Source organism: Vombatus ursinus, unplaced genomic scaffold (genome assembly GCF_900497805.2).
Source record: "Vombatus ursinus unplaced genomic scaffold, bare-nosed wombat genome assembly UNPS02014863.1, whole genome shotgun sequence".
Lineage (NCBI taxonomy): Eukaryota > Metazoa > Chordata > Mammalia > Diprotodontia > Vombatidae > Vombatus > Vombatus ursinus.
Window position 1 is genome coordinate 24,645,039 of NW_020954641.1, and position 12,637 is coordinate 24,657,675.

At 41.3% G+C, this 12,637-nt stretch overlaps 1 protein-coding gene across 1 annotated transcript in view; it reads right to left on the reverse strand.

Moving 5' to 3' along the window:
- CYFIP2 (cytoplasmic FMR1 interacting protein 2) overlaps window positions 1-12,637 on the reverse strand; it is a 137,483-nt gene that overhangs the window by 102,482 nt on the left and 22,364 nt on the right. The window contains exons 2-4 of the mRNA XM_027841713.1: window positions 9,169-9,308; window positions 6,586-6,675; window positions 242-319 (exon numbers count right to left, since the gene is read on the reverse strand). Of these exons, the coding sequence (XP_027697514.1) occupies window positions 242-319; window positions 6,586-6,675; window positions 9,169-9,285 (285 nt within the window). The 5' untranslated portion in view covers window positions 9,286-9,308. The remainder of the gene's footprint in view (window positions 1-241; window positions 320-6,585; window positions 6,676-9,168; window positions 9,309-12,637) is intronic.

A 12,637-nucleotide genomic window follows, 5' to 3' on the forward strand; every position in this document is an offset into this window, starting at 1 on the left:
CTCTCTTTAAGATGCATTTTCCTCATCTGTAAAATGAGAGGGTTGGGTGAGCTGATTTCTAAGGTTCCTTCAGCCTCTAAATTCAGTGACCTTCTTTGTAAACCTCTATGAATTCCTCCCCTGTCTAGGAAGAGAGTCTGTCCTTATATATGACTACTTCTTGGTGTAACACATCAGGCAGCAGCAACCACTGAAGGGTGAGGAGAGGGAGAAGATGACCAGATTCCAGGAAGTTTCTTACCTGGGGGATGGCCCGTGAGCAGCTTCTCCAGGTGTAAAGCATGACTGCATATTCATGCCCTTCTTCCAACATTTCATTCTGCAACAAAGAGATAAATATCTATGTTCCTAGAACTCCAGACAATGGTAAGAAACAGTTCCTGCTCCCTCAGTCTCTAAAAGAAGCCCCCAAATCCCTGTTCAGAACCCCGACTGCTTCCACAACAAATTCTAATTTCCAGACAAATGATCCAACTGAAATTCAACACAAATAAGACTACAGTGAGTGAATCCTTTCATGGCTTCCTGGCCATCTCCACTTCGGTCATCATTTCTACCTCCTCCCTCCTAGAACTTTGAACTCTACCCAAGAACACCCTTAGGCTCTGATAGGTAATCTTTCACTTATTTTGCTTGGATCTGGGCCTCCGTCTCACTTCCCAGCCTTCTCAAAGCCATGCCTTCTGGGTGGGTGCCTGCCTTTCCACACCCAGGCAAATTCATACCCCCTCTATATGTTATCTTCCCCTAGTAGAATATAAGCTTTCTGAGGTCAGAGGCTATTTTTCTTATTTGTATCTGTATCCCTAGCACTTAGTGCAATATCTGGCACAAAATAAGTGCTTTTTAATGTTCTTTTTATCTTATCTTACCTATTTATCTATCTATCTAGGCCATTCATCCTTCCAGCCAACTATCCATCTATCCACCTACCTACCTATCATCTATCTATCTATGTATGTATCTACGTGTCTATGTATCTATGTATCTATCTATCTATCTATCCTGCCAGGCCACACTTGCATCTGAAATAGTAAGATTACATAGATTATTTTTGATTTGTAATAATAAAAAAAGAGATGTGGAATGTTGTAGTGGACAGAGAGTTGGCTTAAGAGTCAAGCCCAACCTCTGTGACACATTGACTGTGTGATCTTGGCCAAGTCACCTAACTTCTTAGTGTGTCAGACAACTCTCTAAAACTCTAAGTTGCAGAACACTTGCTGTTCTGCACTGGAAGCTGGGAGAAAACTATGCCAGTGAAATCATAGGTCTGGTGAATAATAATAATAATAATAAAATCCACAAAATGCACTTATTTCACCAGATGTGTTACCGATCCTCTTTCTACCAATTTACCTATCTATTGCCTCCCTTCTCTGGTTCTGACTTTCTGGATTTCCACCTCATGCCTCAGCTGCAATCTCACTCTGGAACCTTCCTCAGTATGTGGGGCCTCCTCACCCTGGAGCTGCCATCCTTTATGTGGGTCCCCTTCTCCTAGTGATGAGTTCCTCCCAGGCCTTCCATTTTGGGGAGCAGCCCAAATGGACCAACCTTCATTCCCCTCCCATCTCTGTTTCCGACTTTCCAAACTTCAGTACTATGTCTTAAGTACAGAACCTCCTTCAGCACCTGGGGCCTCCTCACCATGGAGCATCCATCTACTCCTAGCCCTTCTCATCCTGAAACAATGGCCCACTTCTCCCATTGGTGAGTTCCTCCTAGCAGGAGAGGGGAAGCTCCATATGCGGAGAGGTTCAAGCAAGGAAACCCTCATCTCCTTACCAGCTAAAGACAGCTTCTGACTTCACAGACTTTGATGTCATGCCCCTGCAGGAACACTTTTCTCTCCTCCATCTCCCTTTTACGTTTTGTCTTCCCCCATTAGAATGTAAGATCTTTGAGAGCAAGAACTGGCTTCATTTTGCTTGTATTTGTATTCTCAGTACTTAACACAGTGCCTGGAATAATTGCTTAATAAATACTTGTTGACTGTCTACCTATCAATGTAGGCGAGTGTAGCTAATTGCAGGGGTTGGTGGTGGTTTTGTTTTCTAATTAGCTCTACCTTTTAGAGCAAATATTGTCTAGAATCAAATGTTCAGTTCCCAAACTAGTGCTTAAAAAAAGAAAGAAAAGAAGGAAAGAAAAATGGAAGGGAAGAGAAGGAAAGAAGGAAGAAAAGAAGGAAGGAAAGGGGGGGGGAGAAAAAAAAAGGCTTTGCACTAAGACCACAGAAGAGCAGCTGGTAGAGTAAGACCCAGCCAGCAGGCATCCTTCTACCATCTGCCCCCAGAGTTCACATCAGAAAAGGGAAGCCATAATGAGAGAGATGCTTTTTTCCACTGAATAGCACTTAACCCACCCCTTCACTCCCCTAGCAGGGTGGGTACTGGCCATGTCTAGGCTGGGGGTGTTGGGAGGAGACTCTGGGGTTTCCATGTGTATACAGAAGGAGGAGGTGCTTCTTCAGAGCTAGAGCTGCTTGGGCTAATTGTTTTGCTTCACTGCATATGTGGATGAGAGGACACTCATTTTCTTCTGAATGGCAACACATTCTGATTTCAGACACTGAAGGTTCCTAAGGGCTCTCCAGGCCCTTCGATTATTTGGATCATAGTCTGGGTGCTTGGCTATTCTCAATGGGGCACTTTGTCATGGGACATACTGTAGCCATCTCCAGTTGTATTAGATGGTAGTCTTGTCTCCTTTGTAAGGTGTGCAGACAACCTTATGGATGCAGGCTAGAGAACTAAAAGGAATCTTAGAAATCATCTACCCCAACTCCCTCATTTTATACATGAGTTAACTGAGGTCTAGAAAAATTAACTGACTTGCCCAAGGTCACATAGAAGCAGAGCTACTGGGATTCAAATACAAGTCTTTTATCTTATACTTCCCTGACATCCCCACAAGGGACAACATGGTACATCGGGTAGAGGACCAGTCTAAGAGTCAGGAATAGTTAGGGTTCAGGTCTTGCCTCTGATACATACTATCTGCGTAACCATGGGCAAGTCACAACTTCTTAGGCCCTCAGGTAAATAAGTTATAGACCAGTTGACAATTTGTATCAAAGCAAGGAGTGTCCACATTGGGATTTCCCTACACTCATGAAATCACAGATCTGGACTAAAAAATATCCTCCCTCCCCACCCAGGCTGGGCATACACGAGATGCCATATATATATATATGTATATAGTCCCAGAAATTTGCACTGAATATGTGGCACAGTAAAATGGGTGCTGGATTTGGAGCTAGAGGATCTGGGTTTGAATCCTGGCTCTGCCATTTCCTACCTCGGTGACCTTGCACAAGCCGCTTCACTTCCTGAGGCTAAGTTTCCTTTTCTGTAAATTGAGGGAGCTGGGCAAGCTAATGTCTAAGGTCCCCTCTAGCTTTAAATCTATGGTCTAGCAGTTTTCCTAATTGAGTGCTCTAGTATGGTCTTCTAGACAACTGAAAAAAAGATTATTTAATTTTGATTGAAATGGCGGAGATAGTCTGCTAGAATGGAAAGAGCTCTGGATTGAGGTTGATAAGATCCAGGTTTTAGTCCTTATTCTTCTAGTAAATGGCTGTGTGTCATTAGCATGACACCTCACTTTTCTGAGTGTTCAGTCATTTTTTAGTAGTGTCCAACTCTGTGACCTCATTTGGGGTTTTCTTGGCAAAGATACTGAAGTGGTTTGCCATTTCCTTCTCCAGCTCACTTTAAAGATGAAGAAACTGAGGCACCTAGGGTTAAGTGACTTGCCCAGTGTCACATGACTAGTGTCTGAGGTTAGATATGAATTCAGAAAGAGGAGTCTTCCTAACTTCATGCCTAGCACTCGATCCATTATGCCATCTAGCTGTCCACTTTTCTGTCTGTCATCTATAAAGTAAGAGGGTTATGCCAAAGGGACCTAAATATCCCTTCTAATGCTGAAATTCTAGAATTCTTTGAGATATGTTCAATATTCTTAGAGTGTAGGTGATGTTACTTGTATTTCAGAATTAGTTACAGAAAAGATTTTCAGTTATGACTTTGAGGGCCCATCCTCATAAAACAATGCTCAACTGATTGACATTTATATTTTATGCAATATGTTCTTCCTCCTTCTCCTCCCCTTTGCTCTGGCTGCTATACCTGTTTCCCTGTCCCCAAAGGGAAGAAAAATTACATAGAAAAGCAAGCTTTCATTAGTCCATTCTACTCATTCCAAGCAGCCGTGATGGAAACTTTGATAAAATTGAAGTCCATTTCACTGTTGATCCATTTCATTTGTTCATGGTGCCCTCCACCCCATAACAATAAGTAAATAAGAAATCTGTGATGTCAAAGCACAATACAAATCCATGGTCCTGTAGAAAAGTCAAACAATTTACATACTTCTCTGGGGAAAGGGGAAGGGAATAAATATTCATTAAGTGCCCACTATATACCAGGCGCTATGTTAAGCACTTTAATAATATTATCTCATTTGATCACTACAACTTGGTGAGGTACATTTTACAGTGCAGGAAATTGAGGCAGATAGAGGTTAAATGATGTATCCTGGGTCACACAGGTAGTAAAAGAAAGAAATGATTATTTCTCTTATATTAATAACCAATTATTAACCATGATTAAGGTTTTCCCTTTCTGTTTCTTCATTGAGAAATAAACCTCTGTAGGTTATACAGTCTTTGAAGGACACTGCTAATAGAAGAGACAGCCCAAATCCTCAGGGTACATGCTTGAGTGGGATCCTACCCAACTAGAAAACCTTGCAAAGAGAATCTAATCTAGGTGAATTCTAGCCCCTTGTGTTTTACTCAGGCAGGTCTAGATTGCCTGAGGTGGGGTGGTCTGGGCAGTAGCACAATCAAAATCATGTCCCCCAGCTCCTCATTATAATAAGCCCAATTCTCATTATAATATTCATTCCCTTATTAATTGTTAACCAATCAAAGTTTATTTCTATCTGTCATCTGTCTATCTTCCAAGGGCAATAAGTATTGATTGACCTCCATGATGGTCTTTGGTTTACAAAGAAAGCCAAATGACCACCATTTTATTAATTATCTGCTAGCCATAACTAATAAAATTGATTATTAATTACCCAGAAACTATGTCTCTTGAACTTTCCATTCATCGCAGTTGTAAAGGTCTATGGTCAACACTGTAACACCTAGCTGCCTCTGGCCCAAGAACTTGGAGTGCTCAGTTTGACTGAAACCCAAGAGTAAAGGCAAAGGACACTGGGGAGGAAACCGAGCTGAAAGGCATTTGAAAGGTCTGGTACCTTTGTGCCATGCATGCAAATAGTATTTAGTTCCACTTGAAAAGTTTTAGGCCTGGGCAGCTAGATGGCACAGTGGATAGAGCAATGGCCCTGGAGTCAGGAGGACCGAGTTCAAATTCGGCCTCAGACACCTTACACTTACTAGTTGTGTGACCCTGGGCAAGTCACTTAACCCCAATTGCCTCACCAAAAAAGCAAAAAAAAAAAGTTTTAGGCCACAGACTTTGGCTTTTGCCCTCTAGGATACTCCCCTAAAGCCAACCCCCAATGCCCCATCAGGGCTCGAAGTTGGCGCTGGGATTTCAAAGGCCTTACCCATACAGCATCAGCTATAGTAGAAGCCATTAAACTAGAAAAGAGTTAAAAACCAAAAAACAAACAAACAAACAAAAAGCCAGCCCATGCAGAGGTCATCTGAGAATCTGCCTGACTAAGGGAACTGAAGGTTCATCACCAAGCAATGATTTATTCAGGATACAGTAACTCATGAAGACTAAGATGCAGAAAGACTGTTGTCTGTGGCTGTGATGGAGAAGCCCCACAACAATGAAAATATGGATTTTAAAAACTGTTGAAGTCTTCCCCAGCTCCTTTGCAGAGGTGGAAGACTATGGGTGTAGAATGTCATATACAATGGCAGGCTTTTTTGCTACATTGGTTAGCTTTTCTCAACTTTTTCCCCCTTCTTTTTTGTTCTTAGCTCTAAGGGATGGCTCTCTGAGAGGGGTGGGAGGAAGGACATATTGGGAAATACAGATGATGTAAAACAAAACATAGCAATAAAAATTATTTTAAAAACAAGCAAAAAATTGAAATAAGCCTTGACTATGTGCAAGACTTTGCACCTGGTGGTGAATAAACTGCTCACCATAGAAATAGTCTTTGCCCCAGAATAGCTTGAGGAGACTAGATTTATTTGGGGAAAGAAAAATATCAGAAAATGTGGCAATACTAAACAAAAGGGCTAAAGATTACTGTAAATGGGCAGTTGGTGAAGGTTTCTCAGAGTGATTGGGTTGGAGATGGGCCTTGAAGGATGGGGAAGACTTAGAGAGGAAGAGAGGAGAGAAAGCAACATGAACAATAGTAAGAAGTAGGGGTCAGTGAGCATGATATTAACATGTTAGATAGGCCAGAGGTCTGGGAGAATGTGAATTGGGACAACTGACTGTAGCTGAGGCTATTACTGGGGGAATGAATGACTGCACGCTTCCCCCCTGTCAGATGGCATGCCATATTCTCTCCAGCTTCAAAGATCTACACATATGTATATATGTGTGTGTACATGCAGATACGTCTTCAGAGACTCACCATGCTGGAGTGCACTGTGGCCTGCTCAATGTACCTTGCAATGCCTGTCACAAAGGCATTCCGGTCCTCAAAGTTTGTGTCAAAGTTGGCCTATGGAATAAGAAATGATTAACAGGCACATTTCAGAAAAAAAAACCCTGGAAAGATTTGCACAAACTGATGCAAAGGAAAATGAACAGAACTAGGAAAACACTGTATGACTCAGCTCTTCTCAGCTACACAATGATCCAAGACAATTTACAAAGGACTCAGGAAGGAAGATGCTACCCACATCCAGACAAAGAACTGATGAACTCTGAATGCAAATTGAAGTATATTTTTTCCACTTACTTTATTCTTTCTTGTATTTTTTTCTTTTGATCTGTTTCTTCCTCCACAACCATGATGAATACAGAAATATGTTTTACATGACAGCATATGTATAAACTATATCAAACTGCCTGCCATTTTCAGAAGAGGGAAAGGGAGGGAGGGAGAAAAATTTGGAACCCAAAATCTTGTAAAAATGAATGCTAAAATTTTTCTTTATATGTAATTGTGGGGAAAAAATAAAATACTATTTAAAGCAAACAAAACAAAACAAAGTTGGCGTGTGGAAATCTAAAGTTTAGAAGTCATTGCCAAAAGGGAAGAGAACAGTTCCAAGGGCATTAAATGTCTTCTGTTGAGTGGGGTTTGGCAACTGGGGATCTCATTGCTTCCACAAATCATAAAAAGTTTGAGATACCTAGTTAAAACAGAATAGGTCACTGTGGTGTGAGTTTTACAAAGCAGGTCAAGGGAACTGTAGGAATGCTAGGTAACCAGGCAGAATCTTCCAGCACTTGGAGTGATGGTATTCTCCCCAACCAGACAAGTATCCTGCCAAAACCAAAGTCAGGTACAAAAAAAAAAAAATGTTTGGGCTTTCAAATAGGAAAATATTCCTCCATGACCTTCCCATTTCTACCAATCAAGAGATGGATCAATCAATCAGCCCATAAGCATTTATTAATTACCTACCATGTGCCAGGAATTGTGCTAAGTGCAAGAGGTACAAAGACAAAAGAGAAAAAGTCTTTGCCCTCAAGGAGCTTATATTCTGTTGGGTCAAGATGAGTACACTAGTCAAATCTGTATCATAACAACTATAATAGTTAGCATTTATGGAGCACTTTGATGTTTACAAAGCACTTCACATGTTTTTTCATGTTATCCTCACAACAACCTTGAGAGGTAGGTGCTGTTATTATCCCCATTTTACAGATGAGAAAACTAAAGCTGAGAGGTTAAGTGACTTGCCCAAGTTAAAACAGCTAGTACTTTTCTCTACTGAGCTACTTAGCTCCAATAAGTGTTATATCAACAGGTGGTTAATTTCATGCCTACTATAACTGACTAGGACTTTGGACAAAAAAAGTCTTCTAAAATCCCCCTTCCAATAAGGAGGTCAGGGCATGACATGGCATGACATGGAGGTGATTCTAGGTGATGGGTATTTTGCATATATTCTACATGTACTTATATGTGCATGTGGTGTCTCACCTACTAGAACGTAAGATTTTTGAGGGCAGGGATTGTTTGTCTTTATATGCCCGCACTTATCCCAGTGCCTGACACAGAGTAAGTCCTTACTAAATGCTTATTGATTGATCAGATTCTGAAGTATTGAAATGTTGGAAGGAAGTATAGTACTGACAATCCACTAGCCCCTGGAATTATTTATCAGCCCACCAGGAGGTACATAGGTAGAAAGATAAATGAACCAACATGGTGGAAAGCTTAACTCGCCCAGAGTGACTGGGTCACTGGCTATTTGCAAGGCTAATTGGATCTGCATCAGGAAGCTCCCCCAGCTGCATTTGCTTCCTTGGGTAAGCCAATCAATATTTATTACAAACATTCTCTTTGAACTTAAGTTAAAACAAACAACCATGACCCAGGCTCCCCAAGATATTATCTGCTTTAGGGAGCCAAGAGCCTTTCACATACATGAAGGAAATGTAATTACCCATTTAAGCTCCAGGGGTTTTTAAATTGCAATATTTAATTCATGAGGTCAGTGCTGCTAAAGCTGAGATTGGTTCAGCAACTGGAGCAGTTAGTAAGTTAGTTGGGGTCACAGTAGACCAGGGGAGGGGAAAAGGCCCTCACATATACACTTCAGTCTATTCCTTCAGAAGAGTCAAGTCTAAGGGTATAAGAGGTGGACAGCTGCCTAGGGCACCATATGCAGGGTGGTATAACAAGGTACACTTTCTAACACAACTTTTTATAAATGCACGTTATCTTTCAGGTCAGAAAATTCTCCTCTCCACAGTCCACAAGGGTTTATTTTGCACCAAGGCAAGCTGTATACATTATTGTGAAGGCATAATTTCTTAATTTTGACAAGAGAAGATAAGGGCTTGGCTTGACCTTACCCTCCACAGCCACTTTCCTAACCTGCACCTGGAACTGGACCTCCTAACTCATTATTTTTTACCTCCCTGATGCTGGCCTAGGTCTCCAAATTACCCTTCAACCTCCCATCTGGTTGTGAATCGATCTTGTCAGGGGATGCTTGAGCCTTGCAGCTCTGGGCCTGATCCTGGAAGCACTTACTTGGTACATGATAGAAGATGGTGGAGGTTCGATGCATGGCTGCTGGTCGGGGAGAGGCAGCTCCTCCAAGAGGTCCACATTGGACAGGGCATCTTCCAGGGTGACGTGTGTCGTCATGGTTGTGGCGTCTCAGTTCTGTTCTGGTCACGGAGTGAGGGAAGAGGTTAGAATGTTTGGAAACTTCAGTTGTTGCCAGAAATTCCTCCCCATCCCCACCTCCAGTCAATACACTGTAGCTAAGCTGAGGAAAGGAAAATTGCCTTGCAATCAATTCCTGTAATTAGTGGCTCTTCCACGGGAAACTCCTATGGCGATGGCTCCTGCTAAGCGACCAAGAGAAATGACTTTATAACAAATGTTGAATGAGAACCAGAGACCTACACAGACACTTCCTTTCTGAATACATATCTTAGGTCAGAGGTTCTTAGTTTTCATTTCATCTTCATTCTTAGTTTTCATCCCTTTGGTAGTCTGATGAAGTCTATGGACCCCTTCTAAGAATAATGTTTTAAAATGCATAAATATGCATACATAGGATTGAAAAGGAAACCTATTACATAGAAACCATCAAAATATTAAAAAAAAGTTCACGGACCCCAGGTTAAGAACCTCTGCCCTAGAACATTGAACTTTAGAAATAGAAGTTTAGGGAACCTCTGTTAAAATCACAGGATCCCATGACTTAGAAGAGACCTTAGAGATCATCTCATTCAATCCCCCTCATTTTACAGACAATAGTAATAACTCCCACTTGCCCAGTGCTTAAAGGATTAGAAAGTGCTTTTGTTTACATCAGTTCTGTAAGGCAGCTAACATGAGTACCTCCCTCACCATTTTACAGATAAAGAAACTGTGGCCCGGCGATTAATTGTCACTGTTGAGATGTGAACTCTGGTCTTCTGACTACAAATCTATTGTTCTTTTTGGTCCATTATATGGATAGGGAAACTGAGGCACAGAGAGGTAAAGTCAATCCTCCAACGCAAGAGTGGGGAACCTGTGGCCTCAAGTTCACACGTGGCCCTCTAGGTCCTTCGGTGTGACCTTTTTATCGAGTTCAAGTTTTACAGAACAAATCCTTTTATGAAGAGGATTTGTCCTGTGAAGTTTGGATTCAGTCAAAGGGTCACACCTGAGGACCTAGTGGGCCACATGTGGCCTTGAGGCTGCAGGCTCCCCACCCCTGCTCCAAGGTCACACATTCCCTATCAGACCTGGGAGGAAGTTGAGAACCAGAGAAGTTAAGTGGGTTATTCATGGACACATAGCTAGGAATATTAGAGTTAGACTCTAAATCCCGACCTTCTGACATCATGTGCGGCTGCCTTTCAAATAAGACACAATTCCTAAAGCTGTATAGATATTAGGTTTGGTCCAAAAGAAATAAAATTCTGAAAAGCTGAGAAGACTTGTATGAACCGATCCAGAGTGAAGTAAGCAGAACCAGGAGGGCGGTTTTTACAGTAACAATATTTTTAAGACAACTTATAAACTTAAGAGCTCTGATCAACATATAATGACCAATGATGATTCCAGAAGCTTCATTATAAAATATGATACCCGCCTCCAGACAGAGAGGTGATAGACTCAGGGCACAGAATGCAACATATTTTTTTGGTCATGATCAATGCAGGTTTTTTTTATTGACTTTCTATGTTTGTTATGACTTTTGCTTTTCTTCCTTTAAATATATATGTATATATATATATTTTTTAAATAAAAGAAATGAGATCTTGACAAATAAACCATTTTTTTCAGAGAAGGGAAAAAATTGTTTCGGGACATAGGTGTTTAGAGAGCCATACTAATCAAATGAGGCCCAAATACAAAATTCTATGTCCTGGGTAAGATCTTGTTGGCAGGGTGCAGGGCTTAGATGATCTGAAATGAGGTGGAAAGGAATTCTTCAGAAAAGGAGTTTCATTCCTGCATATCAATGTGTTTGATGTTGGAGAGAGGAAATGAAGTGAATGATTGTAAATACTGATTAAATCATAAGGTACAACTAAATGGTCACAATATGAAATTGGGGAGCCATGATCTCTCCTTTGTCTCATGAGCTGGGAGAAAACTCAGAGACCATTTAGTCCAGAGGTTCTTAAGCTTTTTTGTATATTTAACCTCTTTGGCAGTCTGTTTTAAAATGCATAAATTAAGAAACAGAATTACAAAGGAAAGCAATTATATTGAAATATGGTTATCAATTTTTTTTTAAAGTTCGCATACCCAAGGTTAAGAACCCCCTCTCCATCCCTACCCTCCAGGAAAATAACATATATAGAATTAAAAAGGAAACTAATTATATTGAAAAATGGTTATAAAATTTTTTTAAGCTTATATAACCCAGGTTAAGAACCCCTAGTCAAACTCACCCCTCTTATTTTATAGATGAGCAAACTGGGGACCTGGGAGATTGCGACTTGCCCAAGAGCAAGCACCTAGTAAATACCAGAACTAGGACTGGAACCTGGGTCCTGTCTTCCTTTTTGACTAACACACTGCAATGTGTCAAAGGCTGGTTGAAAAATCCAGTCATGCATTCGGTGTAGGCCTCATTCTCTCCCCTTTGACTATCATATTTTTAATCTCTCTTTTCATGCTTGGGTTAGTTCTAATAAATAATGGAAGAAAAAAGGGAAGGAAAGAAGAAAGAAAGAAGAGAGAGAGAAAAGGAGGGGGGAAAAAGTAAGGAATGAAGAAAAAAGAGAAAGTAAGGAGGGAAAAGAAAGCTAGGAAGGAAGGAAGAAAGGAGAGAGGAAGGAAGGAAGAAGAAGAAAGAAAAAAGAAAGGGGAAGGAAGAGGAGGGAAGAAAAAGAGAGGAAAGAAAGAAAGAAAGGAAGGAAGGAAAGAAGCAAGAAAGAAAGAAAAAGAAAGGAGAAAGGAAAGAAGAAAGAAAAAAGGAAGGAAGGGGAGGGAAGAAAATAAGAAAAGGAAGGAAGGGAAAAAAGAAAAAGGGGGGAAGGAACAAAGGAAGGAATGAGAGAGAGAAAAAGAAAAGACAAAAGAAGAGAAAAAAAGAAAAAAAATCCAGTCATCCCCATGAGAGCAGAATCTAGCAGGCTGAGGCCAAGCCAAAGCAGGTGCAGGGTACATTGATACCTTGGCAGTCCTGAACCCCTATCCCTTTGGGACCAGCCATATGAAGGGCCAACAGCCTCTGGATCTGATGAAGAAAAGAATCTTCCTAAACCCCTGTGCGGACAACTGAACTATTTCACCCTTAGGTGCTTGTGTGAGTACACCTTCCTGTTATGAACTGCGGTAACAGTTAAAAGCCACAGCCCCACAGGGGCATACCATGTTCAGAGGCGACTTCTCCTTTCCTGTCCTCTGTGTACCACCTGCTGGGTAACCTGACATCCAGGGAGGTGGGAGGCAGCATGATGAAGCTAAGACCTCACTGGCCTGAGAGTCAGCAGACCAGGACACAGCATCAATCCTGGTTGTGCTACTCATTTCCTTTTTCCTC